At 35.6% G+C, this 22363-nt stretch overlaps 1 protein-coding gene across 1 annotated transcript in view; it reads right to left on the bottom strand.

The window, feature by feature from the left end:
• The window catches only part of PIK3C2G (phosphatidylinositol-4-phosphate 3-kinase catalytic subunit type 2 gamma), a 377014-nt gene that overhangs the window by 289447 nt on the left and 65204 nt on the right, over positions 1-22363 (bottom strand). The window contains exons 6-8 of the mRNA XM_036065643.2: positions 18950-19052; positions 13179-13249; positions 3967-4030 (exon numbers count right to left, since the gene is read on the bottom strand). Coding sequence (XP_035921536.2) covers positions 3967-4030; positions 13179-13249; positions 18950-19052 — 238 coding nt within the window. The remainder of the gene's footprint in view (positions 1-3966; positions 4031-13178; positions 13250-18949; positions 19053-22363) is intronic.

Here is a 22363-nt window from a genome sequence, read left to right as displayed (position 1 = left end):
CAAATTATGTTGGCTAGTGATTATCTTCCTTATTGAAAATCTAGTTTCACTTTTTCTTTTTTTTTCATTCTTTAAGTCTGAGAGTGTTCTATACATAATAGGTTTGACTTTTAGTAGTTTCAGTATGCCCTTTATTTCTGCTAAGGCAGGTTCCAAATCTGCAGTTGTGTTTTATTTTCCTTGTGACCTGACTTTATCTCCTTCATCTCCTTGACTTCTTCTTTTGTAACCTTTAACTGGGTCCTTGTTACCTATTCATTTTATTCTATTTTCTTCTTATGATTTTTTTGGTCCTTTTCTACCTCTTCTTATATTCTATTGTGAATGCAAATCGGTTTTGTGACATTTTTCTTCTGGATCCTGTACAGTCCTCTACTTTAGTAATAGTGTTAAAAATAGTAACTCTCATAGCAATAAAATAATACTTGTACTTATTTTTACTTGAACACTTTTTATCTTCAAACTACTATGTTATATTAAACACATCACATCCACTTTTTATTAATTTTTAAAAATATCATTATATTTTATTATATTCACTCTAGTGATGAATAATATGAACTCTAGGAAAGTTGAATAAAAACTTCCATAGTGATGGAGGGCTGTCATACAGATATCTGACTTTGGAATCTCTGCTCCTAAATTCTGTCTTTACTGCCACTCTGTTTAAATTATGTTTGAATTGAACTTCTAAAAATCCAATAATAGATCTACCTGTTACTAAAAGAGCTTCAGTTCTAATAAACTAAATATATAAGATCCCTTTGTGCCCCCTTTATTTCTACTTGTATATGGAATTTTTAGACTCTGTCTAGAGGCTGAATACAGTTGGATTTTGCTCTCAGGGAGAGGAAACTGTGAGATAATTATTGTTCTTCCTTACTCATTGAGTTACTTACACCTGAATAATAGAGATGTCATTCTTGTTATCTAGTTGGTACACTCTCTGAGTCATGAGCTAGATGGTAAAGTGTTTGGAGGTTTGTAGCTTTTTGTAGACCAAGAAGATATTTCATGAAGCCAAACCATGTTTTGAAGCATGAGTAGATTTTTCTCAATCGATTTCCATCTAGTTTACAGTTAGTTCACCAGTTACTAGATTCTAGTATAAGTTTATCATCAGTGGTAGGATTGCTAACTTTCTCTAAAGGGCTATTTGGCATTGTAATAAAAATTTTAGAGACAGTGCTTAAGCACTTTGAATTAGAAGTTGATTCTTGCACATAGATTGAAATCTTGTTTTACACTGCTTTGCTCTGTATGTATATTATATGTGTGAATATGCTGTCTTTCCAACTAGATCATCAGCAACTTCAGAGTATGGTTCTGATTTCCATTTCTCTTGATTCCAGTGAGTAAGTAGTTCACTAATTTGCATTAAGTAAGCATTGAGTAATATCTTAGGGGGAAAATTCTTTCTCTTTCTTCTATTTTTAATTTCTCTGAAATATTAGAGATGAATGTAGAATATAGGATGAATATAGAAAATATTCCTTACCTTTCTGGGTATTAGTGGAATAGGTGAGAGGAAGAAAATGTTCAAAGGAAAAGTTCTACGTAAACTACTTACAAAACTATCTATTTAGCAAACATAATAATCAGAATGCCCAATCTGAAATAAGTCGTCTAAAATATGTTAAATGACAATGGCTGGGGAAATAAAATATTTGAAAACTTAAATTATCCATATTACTCAATAATATTCATGTCATATTTATTCAGCCTGCATGTTTGCTATTTTTTAAAAAAATATGTTTAATAATCCAAGTTTGGGAAATATTAAAAAAATTGTTTTTCAAATTAGTACTGCTTTCAACATTGATGAAATGCTACTAAATGCAATTTTCAAATAAATAGGAAGCACAAAATTGTGAATTGATCATATCACAGTCTGTCCTCACTTCTCAGATATTTACCAGTGATACTTCATAGGAAGAATCACATTTAAAAAGCTCATTGTTTTGGAAGAGTTCATCTGGAAAATCGCAGACTCTGTGGCCTATTTATAAAATAATTCAGATGTGGGTGATGATAACTATTTGCCAGTGTTAATGTAAAGATAGTAGTTATTTGATGTTTTGCCAACTTTTAATTCATACTGGAAAAATTTACAAGAATCAATGGATTCTTTTAAAGTGGAAATATTGGAGGCTTTATGTATGAGTAAGATGATCAAACCTCTTGGAAATTAAGAACTTTACAAATTCTCAACGATTTTTGTGTGTGTGTATGTGTGTGTATAAAAAGGCATTTTTGATACATGAGCAGTACCAAGACATTTAGGTAATTACAATTCATTCCTATAAATAGTTTACCATAACCTCAAAAATATATTTCCATATAGTCAAGAGACATAAATGATCTAGGAATGAAGTCTTCATTTGCCTTGGGTGCCTGGTAAATTTCAAATTCTACATTAGAAAGAATGACTATCAGAAATGTGAAGAATCAAGCTGAAAGAAGTCCTAATTATGACACTTTTATGAGACTTAAACCAATCTGTGAGTTTTTTTCACACTTCACATTTTGAACTTCCAGATTTAAGCCAGGCTCAAGAAAGAAAAATGGAATTAGAATGAGAAGATTACACTTTGGAAGGGTATATGAGTTGTGTGTTTGTTATCACTGTGTCTTTGAATATTTATGTGGAATTCACATGAGTTTGGTAGCTTCATCAAGAAATATTATTTGTTATTTTCAGAATCTTTTAGTTACCTAGGTTCTTTATGTTTTCATATATATATCAGGAGTCAATTATTTAATGGAAAAAGAAATCCTCACTTGTTTTAAAACCCCTGTCTTGGGGCGCCTGGTGGTGTAGTCGGTTGGTTGTCTGACTCTTGGTTTCGGCTCCGGTCGAGCCCTGTGCTGGGCTCTGCGCTCAACTTGGAGTCTGCTTGGGTTTCTCTCTCCTTTCTCTTTCTGCCCCTCCCCCCATTCTCTCTCTCTCTCAAATAAATAAATAAATCTTGAAAAAAAAAACACTGTCTTACACAATTTTCTATAATCATAGGTTGTTTTATCTGTGGAAGATTAACCCTTCCCTGGAAGAATAAGCTATAAGAAATGATCTGCTTAATGGTGACCACAACTTGGATGCCCTGTTGGCGACCAAATCTTAGTAGTCTTAGACTAAATCCGTCATTTTTCCATGTCAAGCTAGCTTCTCTTCTCTTTGCTATTTTAGTGAACTGATGTCTCTATGCAGTCAGTTAGCAGCCAGGAATGTGGAGGTATTCTAGACACTCTCTTCTTTTGTTTTACTCATAATCTTTCACCAAATCATATAAGTTGCATATTTTTACCTATTATGAATTTGTGCCCTCCTACCCACCCCTATTGTAGAGTTTTTGTCAATACCCTCATCATCTCTTTGGGCTAATGAAATGCTCCTCTAATCACCCATCTGTCATTCTACTGCCTTGCATAATGGCTCCATGTCATCAGCTGATAAATTAGAAAATCATTAAATTGTCCATAAAGTGTCCTTAAGATCCTATATAACAGCCCCTGCTTGCCCCTTTCATCTGGTATCTTTACAGGCCTTGAACCCTAATTGTAGCCATTCCAAATTTCATACAGTTTTCAAATCATAGCAGGCTTTTCCCTAACTGCTTCTATTCATGGTGTTTTTTTGCTGAAAGTTATCCCCACTCCCCACCTTCCTTCACCGTGCCACTTCCCTAGCTGGCATACTCATTTTTCAATATTCAGATCAAATAGGTAAAATTGATAACTTTTTTTTGTGCCCTATATACACACAGGTCTTTCACAGTAGCTATGACACTTTATTAACACATGTCTGTTTACTTGTCTATTTTGCCATGATAGAATGAAAGCTGCTCAAGTATAGACCTTCTACTTTATTCATCTTTGTATCTTCAGAAAACTGTTAAGTTTTAGAAAAAGAGTTTATGGTTAATAGATGCTTGTGGAATTGACAGGTGAAGTAACTAAAGTTAATACCTGGGTGTTCAATAGGGATTTCAGGTGGAAGTCATATTTTTTGATTACTGTTGAGAGGCACTGTCTGGAAAGAAAAAAAACAACAACTTTGTTTAAAAGTGGGGAGGAAAACTAGTATTAACTTTAGCATATTTATCATAAGCTCTGTTTTGTCCATGATTCTATAGCAGACATGGTTAAAAAAGGATTGCTATTGACACGATTTTAAAAACCATTTCAGATGAATGTTTATAAGTTTTGCATAACTTGATAGGCTACAAACATATTTGAAAACCTTAGAACTCCAAAAAAAGTCCATGACAAATTAACCAAACCTCTCAAAGACTGTTCATTGTATCAAATTACTCTTAATTCAAAATGTAAGTTACAAAAGGATTCATGAGCAGATAATGACAAATACTAACATCAAGAATTGTTAAATATGCAAAATCTTGAAGAGAATTGCTTTCAGAATTAATGACATATATTTATAATAGATAAGGTTGTCTTTGACATCAGACCTCTGTGTTTTTCCTTCCTGAGCTGCTCTTATTGCTCCAACTTGATCTATGCTTTGGTGGAATAGGTGTGAGATTAGTAGAGGTTCTTTTGACTTCACTTATCAAAATTATTTTCCTAAACATTATGACTTTCCCTTCCTATTTGTCCTAAAAACTCCTGAATTGAATTGAACAAATCATACAACACAAAAACAGTGTTAAAACACACCAATATATTTTACAATAGCTGCCTTCTCAGCCTTTATTAAATCATCATTTTAGTTGCATTACATATAACAGTTCAAGACAAAATTCACAGACTATGTAAAATTCAGTGGAGGTACAGGAAAAGAACTGTGAAAAATTTTGGTTATTGGAGGGAAGGTTTTTATGTAAAATCTGACCCTAGCACTTAAAAGACCCTCAAGAATATATACCTAGTTCAGCACCTTGCTATTAAATATTATATTTATTTTATAGAAAAACTCCTAGAAACTAATGAAGGTATGTGATTTGCCCAACTTCTAAAAGGAAGTCAGGAAGAGGAAAAGTGAAAACAAAGCTCCTGCCATCTAGTGTTTGATCTTTTAATGACACCATAAAGGGGTCTGAGGAGGGCTGGCAGAATAGCCTTGTATTTCAGAAAGCAAAGTCCTGGAAGTCACCAAGATGGCAAAGTAGGAGATCCCAGCCTCTTTCTTCCCACAGTTAGACAACTACCCATGAACAAGAACAGCTCTGGGAGAGTTTAGGAATCCTTCTAAGAAACTTCCACAACACTGTAGAACAACAACAACTACAAAACCTGAGAATAACCACATGAAAAGGGAAGAGCGGGCAGTTTCATTTTGCCTGCCTCATCCCATCCTGCAGGCCAGCATTGCTCACTGCCAAGAGGGAAACCCCCTTGCTGGGAGAGGGAGAGGGGTGAACCAGCAGCTTCCCCAGCCTTTTGGGCCACTACAAGAAGGACCTGCGTTGGTTTTACTCCATGCAGACACCAGCAAAGCTGAGATGCATAAAGACAGCTCGGAACAAGGAAGAAGGGCTGGGGCTACCAGTATCAGTCACACAGTGGGAGTTAGTATGGTTCCCAGTGACCTGCTCTGCAGAGGGCCCCAGTAGTTTTTACCACTGAAGAAACCAACAACCAACATAGCAGCTGCAGACCTCCCCTGCAAATTTCACTGTTTCCCCACACACACAGGTATCCACATTCACAAACAGCAGCTGCTTGAGTCCCTCTCCACTCCCTTCCTCACCCCACTGCCACCGCAGGGCTCACCTGTAGCTGGTTCCCAAGCTGTGCACCTGCAAGCCCTTGGCCTGAATTTTGTACTGGCCTTCACTGCCGTGCATATGTCTTAGGGAGACACTGCAGTCACAGGAATGCACACCGACAGCCAGGGTCCCCACAGCTGTTTGTGGGCCTGGTCCTGGCCCTGTTTCCTGTCATTGACTCACACAGTTGGGCTTGCTTGCAACCAGCCCCTCCAGCTGTGTACCTGCATCTAACCAGCCTGACTCTCCCATAACAGCCTCCACTGCTGTGCACATGACCAAGGTCTGCAGCCACAGGAGTGCATGCCAACAGCCAGGGTCCTCACAGTGCCAATGCACCTACAGTTAGTCCTAGTCCTTGCTGCTGGCCCTGCCCTCCCCCACTATATGTATGTCTGCAACCAGCCCCTGCCACTACATAGGCACCTGCAGCTGGCCCCTGCAACTGTGTGTATGCATGACACCAGCTCTAGCAACAACCACTGCCTGTCCTGGTCCCTAGGTACTGGACCTGGAGGCACCACTGAAGATGCCAACAGCACTTGCAGCCATTTCAAGGACCCTAGCACTTCAAAGGACCACAGAGTTAATGTTGTGGGCCCCAGTGGCCTGACCTGAGGAGTCATCACACTCACCAGATCTGGATCTTCCACATGACTCTGCACTTGGTGCCCTGCATCACTAGACCAAGGGTCATAACATGCTCCATTGTGTCTCACCTACAGGTGAAGGTCCTTTCCTGAGGTCAGCCCATAAAGTCTGGAAGATGTGACTGCTTCTTCCCATGCACAGACACCTATGCAAGGCTCCAGGGATCACAAAGAGTCAGGGAAATATGAGTCTACCAAAGGAACACAGTAAACTTATAGCAACTGACCTCAAAGAAATGAAGATACGTGAATGGCCTGACAAAAAATTTAAAATAATTGTTCTAAAGATACTCAGAAATATAAGAGAACACAGAGAGACAATTTAATGAAATCACCAACACAATATAAGAACAAAATGAGAACTTCAACAAAGGTATAGAAAAGATAAAAAAGAACCAGAAGTTTTGGAGCTAAAGAATACAGTGGTTGAACTGAAGAATTCAATAAAGAGCTTCGGCAGAAGGGACCAAGCAGAAGAAAAAATCAGTAAGCTCAAAGACAGATTATTTGAAATTACTTAAGCAGAGGAACAAAAAGAAAAAAAAAAAGAATTAAGAAGGCCTATAGGATTCATGGGACACCATAAAAAGAAACAATGTACATGTCACTGGAGTCTCAGAAGGAGAAGAGAGTGAGAAAGGAGCAGTAAGTTTATTTAAAGATAATGGCTTTTGAATTTCCCAAAGCTGGGGAGAGATTTGGATATCCAAGTTCATTTAATAATAGTTCATCTCATAATTTCAGTCCAAAATGATTTCTCCAAGACACATAACAATAATAGAACTGTCTAAAAGCAAAAACAAGAGAGAATTTCAAAGGTAGCAAGAGAGAAAATTTTTTCCTCTTAAAAGAGAACCACCATAAAGCTATCAGTGGATTTGTCAGCAGAAATCCTACAGGCTAGGAGAGAGTAGGATGATAAATTTAAGTTGCTGAAAGAAAAAACAAAAACAAAAATAACCCCTGCCACCCAAGAATACTTATCTAGCAAAACTGTCCTTCAGAAATGAAGGTGAGATAACGACTCACAAACAAAGGCAAAGCGAATTCTTCGCCATAAGACCTGCCTTGGAAGAAATGCTAGTTCTTCAAGCTGAAATGAAAAGATACTAATTAGTAACAGGAAAACATGAAAATATGCAATACACCTTTCTGGAAAGGTAAGTATATAGTTGGATTCACAATACTGTAATAGTGATGTGTCAATCACTTAACTCTAGTATAGAGGTTAAAGGGAAAAAGTATTTTTTTTTTTAATTTTTTTTTTTTTTTTAAGATTTTATTTATTTGTGAGAGAGACAATGAGAGACAGAGAGCATGAGAGGGAGGAGGGTCAGAGGGAGAAGCAGACTCCCTGTTGAGCAGGGAGCCTGATGTGGGACTCGATCCCGAGACTCCAGGATCATGACCTGAGCCGAAGGCAGTCGCTTAACCAACTGAGCCACCCAGGCGCCCATGGGAAAAAGTATTAAAAATAGTTATAGCTGTAATTATTGTCAATGGATATATGATATAAAGAGATATAAATTCTGACATCAAAAGCATAAGATTTTGGGGCAGAGTAAATAGTAGAGTTTTTATGCAAATAAAGTTAAATTGTTATCAGCTTAAAAGAATTTTATATCTGTAACATATTTCAAGTAAACCTCAGAGTGAACACAAAACAAAAACCTATCACGGATACTCAAAAGGTAAAGAGAAGGGAATCAAACTATACTTCTATGGCAAATCAGCAATTCAGGAACGAAGGCAGGCAGGGTGGGAGGGAGGGAGGAAGGAAGGAAGGACAAAACAGCCAGAAAACAATTAACAAGATGTCAATTTTAAGTCATTATCTATCAGTAATTACTTTAAGTGTAAAGTTTTCTCTCTCCCTCTGCCCCTCCCCCCTGCTCATGCTGTCTCTGTCTCTGTCTCTCTCAGATAAATAAAATTAAAAAAAAAAAAAGATGTGGGGTGCCTGGGTGGCTCAGTTGGTTAAGCGTCTGCCTTCTGCTCAGGTCATGGTCCTGCGGTCCTGGGATTGAGTCCTGCATGGGGCTCCCTGCTCAGCGGGGAGTCTGCCTCCACTTCTCCCTCTGACCCTCCCCCCTGCTTGTGCTCCCTCTCTCTCTCAGATAAACAAATAAAATCTTAAAAAAAAAAATGTAAAGTTTTTCAGTCAAAAGGCAAAGAGTGGCTGAGTGAATAAAGGCACAACTATATACTGCCTGCAAGAGACTCCCTTCAGCTTCAAGGACACACACATTCACAGCGAAGGGATGGAAAAAGGTACTTCATGCATATAGAGACCAAAAATGAGCAGAGGTAGCTTTACTTATATTACACAAAATAGACTTTAATTTAAAAGCTGTTATAAGGGGCACCTGGGTGGCTCAGTCAGTTGTCTGTGTTCAGCTCAGGTCATGAGCCCAGGATCCTGGGATCAAGTCTTGCATCTGGCTCCCTACTCAGTGGGGAGTCAGCTTGTCTCTCTCCCTCTGCCCCTCCCTCCACTTGTCTCTCTCTCTCTCTCAAATAAATAAATAAAATCTTTTTAAAAAGCTGCTAAAAGAAACAAAGAAGGAGCAAAAGGACTACTATGAACAATTATATGCCAAAAAATTGGACAACCTAGAATACTGGATAAATTCCTAGAAAATACTACCCACCAAGACTGAATCAGAAAGAGATAGAAAATCTGAATCGACCAATAAGATTAAGTTGGTAATCAAAAACCTCCCAACAAAAAAAAATTCAGGGGCAGATGGCTTCATTGATAAATCCTACCAAATTTTTAAAGACAAATTAATGTCAATTCTCAAACTCTTCCAAAAATTTGAAGAGGTGGGGACACTCCCAAACTCATTATATGAAGCCAGAATTACCCTGATGCCAGAGCCAGAGAAGGACACTACAAGAAAAGAAAACTACAGGCCAATATCCCTGATGATTATAGATGCAAAATTTCCCAACAAAATACTTGCACACCAAATTCAACAGCACATTAAAAGGATCATATACACCATGACCGAGAAAATTTATCCCTGGTATGCAAGGATGATTTAACTACACAAATCAATAAATGTGATAAAGCACATTAATAAAATGAAAGACAGAAATCATTGATCATCTCAATAGAAGCAGAAGAAGCATTTGAAAAAATGTAACATCCTCTCATAAAAACTTTCAACAAATTGGGCATAGAAAAACATCTCAACATAATAGAGTTCATGTATGACAACCCACAGCTATCATCATACTCAGTGGTAAGATGTTGGAAGTACTTCCTCTAAAATCAGGAACAAAATAAGGGTTCTCACGCTCACCATTCCTATTCAACATTGTACTAGAAGTCTTAGAGTAATCAGACAAGAAAATGAAATAAAAGGCATTCAGACTGGAAGGAGAAGTAAAATTGTGTCTGTTTGATGATGATACAATCTTGTATGTAGAAAATCCTGAAGACTCCACTAAAATACTCTTAGAACTAATAAATGAATTCTGTAAAGTTTCAGGATGCAAGATAAATATATACAAATCAGTTGGGTTTCTATACACTGACAATGAAAGTTTTGAAAAATTAAGAAAAAAATCCCACTTACAAAAGCATAAAAAATATACTTAGGAATAAATTAAACCAAGGAAGTGAAAGATCTATACACTGAAAACTATAACACATTGATGAAAGAAATTGAAGAAAACACATAAATAGACTTTCAAGATTTTAGATCAGAAGGGTTAATATTGTTAAAATGTCCATACTACTCAGAGCCATCTATAGATTATATATTTTAAGTAAACGCTGCACCCAACTTGGGGCTTGAACTCATGACCCTGAGATCAAGAGTCACATGCTCTACTGATTGAGCCAGGCAGGTGCCCCATTCAATATAATTTTATCAAAATTCCAATGTCATTTTTCACAGAAATAAGAAAAAAACAATCCTAAAATTAATAAGGAACCTCAAAATACCCTGAATAGCCAAAGCAATCTTGAGAAAGAACAAATCCGGAGTCATCACACTTCCTGATTTCAAACTATATTACAAAGCTTTGGAAATCAAAAGAATTATGACACTGATATAAAAACAGTCACACAGACCAGTTGAACAGACTCCGAGAGCCCAGAAATAAATCTACACATATATGGTCAAGTATTATTTGACAAGGAGCCAAGAATAATCAATGGGGAAAGGATAGTCTCTTCAATAAATAGTGTTGAGATAAGTGGATATTCTCATGCAAAAGAATGAAATTGCACCCCTATCTTAAACTTTAAACCTTGCTCTGCACAGCAAAGGAATGAATGAACAAAATGAAAAGGCAACCTAGGTTATGGGAGAAAATATTTGCAAACCATATTGATAAGAGATTGATATCTAAAATGTAAAACTCAACAGTGAAAAATCAATCCCAAGTTTAAAAAAAATGGACAGAGGACTTGAGTGGACATTTCTCCTAAAAAAAATGTATGCAAATGGTCACGAAGCATCTGAACAACAAGTACATGAACAATATCATTAATCATTGGGGAAATGCAAATCACAACCAGAATGAGATAACACCTCACACCTGTTAGGAATGGCTATTATCAAAAAGACTCTTGTCAAACCTGTGGAGAAAAGAGAACCCTGGTGTACTGTTGGGAACGTAAATTGGTACAACTGCTCTGGAAAACAGTATGAAGGTTCCTCAGAAAATTTTTTAAAAAAGTAAAACTATCATATCATCCAGGATTCTCACTTCTTGTATTAAAAGGAAATGAAATCACTATCTTGAAGAGATAGCTGCACTCCCAAGTTCATTGCAGCATTATTCACAATAGCCAAGACATACAAACAACCTAAATGTCCATCAATGAATGATGGATAAATATATACACATGCACACATATATATACACATATACACACTTATATAATGCCATTATATATAAAATAATATAAAATATATGTCAATAATATAAAATACTATGTATAAAATAAAAAATATATTCTGTATACAACTTTATATGTAAATATAAAATTTTATATTTATATATGTGTTATATATAAATATTTTACATACATTTTATATATAAATATTTTATATGTACTTATAAAATTATATACAACATATACAATTGAAGTGGAATAAGACTCACTGAGAGTTAGACATTTGGTTTTAGTCCTAGCTAGAGCATTAATTATCTGTATGATGACTGACAAATTTTTGAAATTTTCTGTGTTTTAGTTTCCTTACCAGAGGATAAGCAGCACTACCCTGGGGTTAAAGAGAAGGTGTGGAGGAGTTAGATTCTGAGGCTAGTCTGTCCCTGTCAGATTTCCTCTAGTCTTCACTGTGGCAGAGCTTTTGCTTTGCCCTAATTTAACCCTGTGAATACCTGTACTGCACAATGGTCAAGGTCACCAGTCTTCTGTGAAGGACCAGACAATGGCAGGGTGAGGCAGGAACAGAAGGAAAACTGCCTTGCTCTCACCTTCTTATTCTAGCCTCCTCTTGTTTCTCTGTGTCCCAGGCAGCAGCTGTCTACATGTAAGTCACAACCCTCCACCAAACTAATTCAAAACAGTCCTTTGTCTCCCAAGGATTTCTCCCTTTGTAAAGAATTTGTCAGATTTGATGTCTCTCTCTACAGTTTTTTTTTTTTTTTTTTGGATAAATTTATTTTGGAATAAGGAAACTACAGCCTTTATTAATATGTCATTTTGATGGGAGCCTATACCTGATCCATGTAATTAGCTATAAAATAAAAATTTGGGTTAGATTATATTGAAAGTCCTCCCTAGTCCTACCCATTCTATGATTTTATTGTTGAGGACGAATATTTTGGGGGAAATAAAGAGAGGCACATATGGAAAGACACAGTAGTTTAATAAAAAAAAAATATATGGTCCTTGTAAATTTCAGACAGTTGGTCTTTGCAAATTTCAGGCAGACCTAATTTTGGTCCTACCAGTAATGAACTGAGTGGCCTTAGGTAAGGTATTTAATCTTCTAGAACTTTAGTTTCTTTGATTCTGAAGTAAATTCTGTGTCTTATCACAGGGTTGTAGGAAGAATTAGATGAGATAATGTATGCACAATGTACAATAACTCCACTAAAGTGATTGATAGCTATTATGAATAGTCACTAAAAACAATTTTAACTCATATTTTTATATTGGGATTTGCTTCAGAGATTAATGATATATACATCCTATACCCCATTTTTTGCTCATTCAGCTCAGAACGACTTTAATTCCAGATAAACCCATAGTATAGCACCGATATCTTCTCCCAGTTTAGCTTCTTGATGGGTCTATTTTTCAAATAATACATACATACATTTAGATATCAGAATCAATTAGGATATGTTCATTTATTGTCATTTGAGTTTTCCAATTTGAATTAACACTCCTCTGTTTATGATATACCAATTATTTTTAGGGAGTTCAAGAAAGAAATTTAAAGCAGGAGGTTTTGACTTGCAAAGTATGGAAATTCAGTTATACAAAGAGCTTAGTGACACATGCACACTCAAATTCACAAAATGAATGAGAAAAAAAATCCTTGAAAATGTAATAACCGGTAGCAGAGAGATTTTAAAATGAATGTTAGATTGTTCTGGAAGGCGTTAGCAGCCTTCAAATGTATCTGAATAGCTGTGAAGAATAGATAATTATTAACAAAATTTGCCAAAGGGAGATATCTATTAAAAGTACAATAGCTTCCACGGTACTAGTGAAGGGACAGTTTTTACAATCAACTGAAAAATATTGTGATTTGGCACTTGAGAACTCAGTCAGAAACTAGTCTTGGAACAAAATAAAATATCTTACCTGGATACCTTCCAAATATGCATGAATTCTAGAAGTTGGTTCAGATAAAACTGACTGTGGTCATCTTCATGCTGTAGACAGCAGAATATATTAATATTTATAGAGTGAATAGGAATGAGTACCAGATAAAAATAAGTCTGTAACTTCCTGCTATCATTTTATTCACCTCTTTTGATAACCCTCATTCATCATTTTAATACTTCGTTTTAAAGACTTTACAAGATTCTTCTTAACTCTGTAAGCACTCTTTTCAAAAAGTGAATCAGAAAACTGGGCTTTGTTTGAGGATAAACCTCAAGGACAATTGAAAAACATCCTGGCAGCACCAAGGTCAAACATTAAGTTCTCCTAACAAGAAGGCAGTTTTGCAGACACTAGTTCTCTGACATACATGCACAGTTTCTTTACATTTAGGCTGTGGATGCCATGGCAGTATGAGACTTGACAGCTTGCCAGATTGGCTGGCAGACTCAGAATGAACTCCATTTTTCAACTTTACCACATCTTGCCTCCCAAATGTTAGTGTAAGAGGAGTCATCAGGAGGCATGTGTTTTCTCCCAAGATGAGCAGAAACTACTCATCATAAAATATCAGTCCTGTGGTCCATATGCATAAACACACAAACACACACGCATACACACACACATACACACACACACACACACGCCCGATAACTCCTCGATTAGCTCTTCTGCAACAGGCACTCATGAAAATCCTATGCAAGTCTGCAAGGGAGAATGCAATATACTCCCTCATAATGGCACTATTTCACTATGCATAGCTTTGTTAAGTTTGAGAGCTGAGTGTGTCCCTAAATGCCTGGAGTGCATGTAATCTTGTATGTTAATATACTATCTATTCTTAAAACTGCCTATTAGAACTCCTGACAGAGAACATCAGAAGGAAAACCTTTATATGGCCTAAGGTCAAAGGTATATTAATATTTTTATTGGGTGGTTTTGTGAGGAAGAGTAAGGAAGCTGTTACATGGAGAAAATAAGGCCATCCCTATAATACAATACTTTGAATGCATGCTATAAAAAAGAAACACTTTCAGAAGAAGAAAAGAAACCTCTTTCTGAAGTTAAAAGCAAGCATATAAATAATGACTTATTTGCATCTTTCTGTATAGCATAATCATATTCATTTTAAAACCACTTTCCTTGGCTTCCAGAGATGCTTTTGGGGGAGAAATTGGCCTTTGTCATATTGTCACTTATAAGAAAATTATTTTTGTTTAAAGGAGCTCAAAAGTCTGGAGAACAGGTTTGAGCAGTTGTCCATGGACTGTATTTTACACTTTACTTTTCTCCAAAGCTGAAGACCATCCATCCTTTCATCTTAAGGAAAAAGTTAAGATGTTCTTTTCTGCCTTTTTCATACAAAAATCTACTGCTGTATGTGTTCTGTGAATGTTTCCTTGAGCTAGAGTGAAATCTTGATTTTATGATTAATATCAACAATGTTGGCAATACTTATCAAATTTGAGAGAGATAAAGAGAGAACAATTTTTTTATAAAAGACTCAATTATACACATCTAATCAGGATGGGGATTGTAAAATTTTGAAATCTAGAAAGATTTCTAAGGGCTGTCAACGTATTTTATGAATAATCTCATGGAACAAGAATTAAATTACCATATTTCAGTATAACACAAGCAAATTTAAAATAGGAAAGGCATCTGAGATGAATTGAGTTTTGCAATATGCTTGTAGAATTAGAGAACTCTAAAGTATCTACTGTAAGGCAATGGTGTCAATAAATTTAATGGAATGACAATCATCATTATGTTCCTAGTATTATATAGAAAGAATATCATAAGCCATTTTATGTTATTTTACTGGAAAGAAAACATAATTGTTTATAAATGTTTTTATACAGCAAAAGTTATGAAAATCATAGAGAATTTTGACACCACATTAAACAATAGAATCAAGAGAGGAGACCATTCAGTATCTCCTTACCATATAGAGTTTTTAATAGTAAAAGGCTAAAATACCATCTAGTCTAACACCCTAAGTTTATTACATCAATAATTGATACTTGTGTAGTCCTGATTAGGTACAGGCACTGATTTAAGCTCTTCATTTACATTTCTCAATTAAGTTCTTATAATAATAATCATATTAGGTATGTATTATTCACATTTTTTAAACCAGAAAACTAGGGTGAATATAAGCATTTGTCCAAGAGCAGACATTTGAATTTGGCAGTACGAATCCAGAATCTGTTTTTAAACAAGTTGCCAAATCAGTAAATTTAACACTCTTTATTTTTTAAGTTAAAAGCTAGGTCTATATGCTCTAGGATTTATACATAAAAATAATCACCACAGCTGGTCCTTCATATTCATCTGTATCAGGTTTTCTTACTCTAGGCTTTAGAAGCATAGTTATCTTTTCTTTCAAAGCACATATCTCTCTATCAGACTTTTTTAAAAAAATTATTTTATTTTACTTGAGAGAGAGAGAGAGAATGCATGTGAGCACGTGCATGAGTGGAGGAAGATTCCCTCCCTCTTTAAGCAGGGAGGGAATCTTCAAGCAGACTCCCTGCTGAGGGTAGGTAGAGCCCTTTGTGGGGCTTGATCCAATGACCCATGAGATCATGACCTGAGCCAAAACCGAGAGTTGGATACTCAACTGACTGAGCCACCCAGATGCCCCTAAGTCTATCAGACTTTTAAATGTATATTTGTTTATTGCATGTCTTCTTTACCAGGATGAGAATTCTGCATTCTAGAATAAGTAATGAGATGTCTTGTTTGTCTCTGTATCTCCAGTGTTTAGAAGAGTGCCTGGTATATAGTAGGTGCTCAATTATCATATGTTCAATGAACAAATAAGTATAAATCTGCATATATATTTTCTCATTCATAATTCTGAATTTTAACTAGGTTCACTAACCTATTCCTTCACATATGAGATCCTCAAAGGCAAGTACTAAATATGGCATGTAAAAAGTATTTAAGAAATATTTGTTGAATTAATTATTTTTAGATTATATATGTAATGTACTTAGCATGGTATCTGAAAGTCAATCGTTACAGATTTTAATAAAATGTAATATCTTCTCTTTGGAAATATGATGCTAAAAAAAAATCCTTCAAGAACCAGGATTTTGGGAGATGGAAACATGGAATGCCTTTCTAATAGTCTATATGGAGGCCACCACCACTCTTTAATTGAGAGTCAGAGCTGGCTGAATGAGGCTGGGATTTTTGTTGATTTTGTTCAGTACTCTAACTAACATTAAAGTAGGGCCTAGTACATAGCAGTTACATAGTTAATATTTTGAGTGAATGGAGAATATATAAACATCTGTGTCATCAAGCGTATTATCTATTTTTAAATAACAGTGTTAGTGCTAGGAAAAGTTGTGGATGAGAAAAAGCATTTATACTCTTTACCTGTAAACTGTTGAATTAGCCAAGAGATGGTGATATTCACTGTAGGAGTAAAGTTTGTGAGTTGAAGCATAAAAAAGGCAGCCATGTAACTTACTTCCTGCTATGATCCAAATGACACATTGAAAAGCAGGCATTTCTAGTGACAGTTATACACTTTACACCCAGAAATGATTATATGCTTGTCCCAACAACATATGACCAATACCCCAGAGATAGTTAATTGGCTGGCATTATGATATAGTCAGCTCTGTCACCAGACTAGCTTTGCTCAAATCCCATCTCCCTTATTTACTAGCTGTGAGACTTTGGGCCATTCAGTTACTCTTTTGAATTTTCAGTACTTTTATTTAAAAAAGGAAAATAATAGGGGCGCTTGGGTGGCTCAGTCGTTAGGCGTCTGCCTTCGGCTCAGGTCATGATCTCAGGGTCCTGGGATCGAGCCCTGCATCAGGCTCCCTGCTCCGCAGGAAGCCTGCTTCTCCCTCTCCCACTCCCCCTGCTTGTGTTCCTGTTCTCTCTCTCTCTCTGTCAAATAAATAAATAAAATCTTTAAAAAAAAAAAGGAAAATAATAGTAATTATCCCTTTTTTTTTTTTTGCTCTTGAGCTGTTGTGAGTTAATACATGTAAACACCTATGATGTCCCAGACTTTGGGGTAAGTAGAATAGCTGTGGAAAACAAAACAAGGGGCGCCTGGGTGGCTTAGTCGGCTAAATGTCTGACTCTTGATTTCGGCTCAGGTCATGATCTCAAGGTCTTGAGATCAAGCCCCGTGTCAGGCTCAGTGCTGGGAGTGGAGCCTGTTTAAGATTCTCTCTCTTCCTCTCTCTTTGCCCCTCCCCCACTCTCTCTCTAAAATAGCACACAAACAAAAAGTATATATATATATTCATATATATATATGGCTAGAATTTTTACCAATTGTGCTGAAAGTCACATCTAAACCTTTTGCGTTCAGTCACCTCTAAATCTTAAATGTACTTGTCATATAAATTGATAGCATAAAGTATGGGCTATGGAGACTGACTGGGTTCAGACCCAAGCTCCTCTGCTTGCTTACTAGTCCCATGAATATGATCTGGGGAAAGTTATGGAGCTCCCTGTGATTCACTCTCGTTATTTTTAATAATATTTGCCACATAGAATTATTGTGAAGGTTAAATATAATAGAAATGTGAATTCCCAGACATAAAATACATGTCAGTACACATTGTATCCGAGTAGTGGTGTTAAATGGATTTAAGTATAAACCTTAATTTACATGAAACTGAAATGTTAGTGATTTGTGAATTACTCCCAATGAGAGAAGTTATTTTTTAGCAACATGAAAGTTCTCAAGGAGAATAGAAATTCTAATCATACGTTTTCTCATCTTCCTCCATGTTGAAATGAAACATTATGATTTCAGCTTTTTCAAAACATTGAGGACAATTTGAAGACTCTTAGGATATATTAATATTGAGAGTATTAGTTGTACTTTATAATGTTTCTCTGTGGAGATTTCAGATGCATAGCTCTGGAGCTGTCAACACTGGCTGAGTTGAGTACCAGTTCCAAAAGATTTTTCTAAACAACTCTCTTTTGGCCTCATTATGTTATATTCCACATAGATATATTGCAACCTAATGCACCACCTGACACTTTTTATGATGAAACACCTCAAACTAGAAAAAAAAGAAAAAGAGTCATGCACTGGAAATCTGTTTTCTGATGTAAATGACAGGGTGATGGGATTTTTGCTTAAAGCAGGTAATTGGAAGATTCTACAGATAAAGCTGCCAAAATATCAAAGTTCATTGCATAGTGTGCAATTTGGGTTTGAAATAACTCAAGACATCACATAGGGAATAAAATTCATATCTAACAGCATGAAATTGTGTCATTAAAGTACAGTAATCCCTTTTGACGTAGTTTTATTATATATATTATGAATATTAATCTGTCCTGATTTAAATTGTGTTGATACCGACATAAACAGTCTTCAGGTAGAATGAGAGTTGTGTTATTTTTCTTTCTTCAGTGGTTTCCCCTTCACATTTTTTATTCTGTTCACTTCCTAGTGGCTTCATGGATAGTATGAATATAATAACTTTAATAAGTTTCTCATAAATGATTTTTCCAAGAGGCCAATTGATTTGCTATTATACTAAGGTTGCAGTCATGTGTTCATGTAATTGCTTCAGTCCAAATTGTTAACAGGCATTTAGATAAATATTTCATTATGTTTCAGTAAATATACTCAAATGAACATGTATTCATTAAGCTATGTAATTCCAAATCGACAACAATCCATAAAGATAGGAATATTGTCCTTAAAATGATCAGCTTGCAAATTGAAACCAATGCTAAGAAAATCTTACCTGTCGAGATAACTTTCCTGGAACTTTCCCATTTTTCTGCAGATTGAGTTGAATAACAGATTTATCTTTCTGAAATATTTTGTGGCTCCCCAAAGAATAATCACTAGGGAGAAAAAAAAATGAATACAGTCATTTCCTCCCATAAAACCCACAAGTGTATGTTTTCCTCTCTTACTTTGCTCACTTTGTTTCTTTTCTTTCTTTTTTTTTTTTTTTGGAACTTAGTCTGGTAAAAGTTTTTTATATAGCCTTAGTTTTATACATTTATTTAAAAATATATCCTCATATTCATTTTTAAATGACAATTTAAAATATTACAGTTATTAAGCTATTAAAATTATTTTTAAAGTGTATCAAGTTAGGGACGCCTGGGTGGCTCAGTCGTTAAGCGTCTGCCTTTGGCTCAGGTCATGATCTCAGGGCCCTGGGATCGAGCCCCACATCTGGCTTCCTGCTCCGCGGGAAGCCTGCTTCTCCCTCTCCCACTCCCCCTGCTTGTGTTCCTGCTCTCGCTATGTCTCTCTCTGTCAAAAAAATAAATAAAATATTAAAAAAAAAATAAAGTGTATCAAGTTAGAAAATGATTAGATACCTTTAGAATGGACATAAATTATAATAAAGAATATTTTCCATATTCAGAGTTAGTTTTATCCGGCTATCTCAAAGCTGAGGACAACATGCTTCTGGGAGGTCTAACTGATGACACAAAGTATATGTGGAGACCATATGGAGCAGTGAGGTGGAAATGTCATAGGCTTTAGAGACAGATATACTAGCTCCATGATAGGCAGGCCAATTAAACTATCTGAAACTCAATATATACTTTTTAGAATTGATATTATTAATATCTACATCAAAGGGTTGATGAGTAAATTAAACAGAAAAAATATCCCTACATATTTCAGAAATTTCTAATGGCATAATTTTTCTTTCCTTTTTCCTCTGTCCCTCCCTCCTTTCTTTCCTTCCTTCCTTCCCTCCTTTCCTTCCTTCCTTCCTTCCTTCCTTCCTTCCTTCCTTCCTTCCTTCCTTCCTTCCTTCCTTCTTTCCTTCCTTCCTTCCTTCCTTCTCTCCCTCTGTAAGAGTCTTTAAAAAGGATGAATTTGTTCATGTACTTTGTTTAAGGATCTTAGTTAAATATATGAAGGGTTTCAGAAGAGAAAAAAACCTTATATGTTAAAACATTTGAGGCCCTTAAGGTGATACATTCATTTATCTGGAAAATTCACTAAATATTTGGGACCACTTATTTTCAACAATGGCAGAAAAATAAAGCATTACTCTGTTGATAGCTACTAAATTTTCTGTAAATGTTCTTATTTTGACAATTGCTATTTTTTTTAAGAAAACTCAACACCTATCCAGTTGTCAAAATGGTGAATGTTAGTATTCACAACATGTGTTCTACACCCTATGTCCCTTCCTCCTGTTAGATTCCTGTCCCAGTGCTCTCCACGAGCTCTATATTGCTCCTTGAGTTATTTCTATTGCTAGTCTAAACATAAGGAATGGCATGTGTTTTCCTTGAGCTCCTTCCTTCCTCATCACCCAAGTTCTGCTTCAAGGGCATTCTCCATATTCTCACATGGATTCAAGTTCCTCTCCTTTCACCCCCCAACCCCAAATCCTCTTTCCATGCTTAGAGTCCTGTTTTCCTATTCCTATTCGGGGAACCAGCTTAAGAGTAGTGGCCCACCTTGCTATCAAAATTTACTTTCCTCAGTGTGTTGAAGTCTGGACAATGGACCCCAGTCTAGTGACTTCAGTCTCGGATATCGTTACTACTTTCTTGAACTAACTTTTTTACTTCACCCACCTGTATGTATGCCCCTTACTAGGGCTTCCAGATAAAATAGAAGATGGCCGATAAATATGAATTTCAGATAATAGTGAATAATTTTTTTAGTATGGGTATGTGTCATGTAATATTTTATATATAATTTAAAAATTTGGGGTCTTTATGAAATTCAAATTTAACTGGACAGCCTATATATTTTCATTTACTAAATCTGCCAATTCTACCCCTTTCTAAAAGTAGGATCTAATTCTTCCCTTATCTTTGCCTCACTCTGTGTATGGATGTGTGTGTGTATGTGTGTATGGCAAGATCTGAGTAATTATCAGATTTGGGGTAATTATCAGATTTTGCAAGTCTCTTTTTTCCCCTATAACTCATCTCTCCATTTTTTTAAACTTACTTTATAGGAATGTAGTCTCACGGAAAACATTTGAATTGTAGTAAACTGTAAAAAATAAAACAGATAAGAAAAATTCTCTTTCTCTTTTTCAGAATAACAATTACTCGGAGTTTATGGCACTTCTTTTGTAAGTCAAAATAAGTGTCCAAGTACATATATATTTCTGTTAAAAATGACATCATTTTATTTTAGCTATATCTCTAGCCTATAGCTAAGTGTTTTTTAACTCATTTTCTGAGACTGCTTTATAATCAGAAAATTTAAACTATCTCACTCATATAGTTGGTTTATATTAACTATGATTTTTTAATTATTTTCCTTCATTTGTTGAGATTGAGTCTTCTTTGAGTCTCTTCTTTATCTTTAGAGGCTTGGGAGACATAAATGTATTTTTAATCTTCCAGTGTTACCTAATTTTTAAATAACATGTATCTTAAGTCTTTTCCATTGTAACCTCAATTTAATCCCAGTGTTTATCACACTATCAAATAAGCCTTTGAGCCTAAATATGACTTCAGTTTATTTCTCTCCCATTGCCCTCCAATTGCCCAATTAGAGACCATTTTCATTGTAGTTCCATATTCTCTTATCACTAAACTGATGAGATCAAGAAAAATGTAAATATTTTAGTATATGTGCTGCCGAAGCGAGCACAAGAAAAGTGTAAATAAAACAAAGTTAGAGATGGGAATTATAAAAAAGACATCTTAGAACATTTCATTTTTTAACTAAAAATATCTAAATAGACTCTCAATCACCCAAGTTTTAATATCAGAGTAAAGAAATCCTTTGATATAGGATGCAGGGTCTGTTGAGTACAATTTTATGGCTTCTTTCTGGCATAAACCAAACCTGTAAGTAATTATCTCTAACTTCTAGTTCCACCTTCTTTATAAAGAGCATGTACTTGGACTTGAAGAACAACCTGAATAAGGAATTGGTTTAGATTTTTATAATTATTGCTCTAATCTTTCATTTTTATTTTATTTTTTATTATTATGTTATATTAATCACCATACATTACATCATTAGTTTTTGATGTAGTGTTCCATGATTCATTGTTTGCGTATAACACCCAGTGCTCCATTCAGTATGTGCCCTCTTTAATACCCATCACCAGGCTAACCCATTCCCCCAACCCCCTCCCCTCTAGAACCCTTAGTTTGTTTCTGAGTCCATAGTCTCTCATGGTTTGTCTCCCCCTCCGATTTCCCCC

The sequence above is a fragment of the Halichoerus grypus genome, chromosome 6 (assembly GCF_964656455.1).
Source record: "Halichoerus grypus chromosome 6, mHalGry1.hap1.1, whole genome shotgun sequence".
Taxonomy (NCBI): Eukaryota; Metazoa; Chordata; class Mammalia; order Carnivora; family Phocidae; genus Halichoerus; species Halichoerus grypus.
This window is presented reverse-complemented; position numbering and strand designations above follow the sequence as displayed.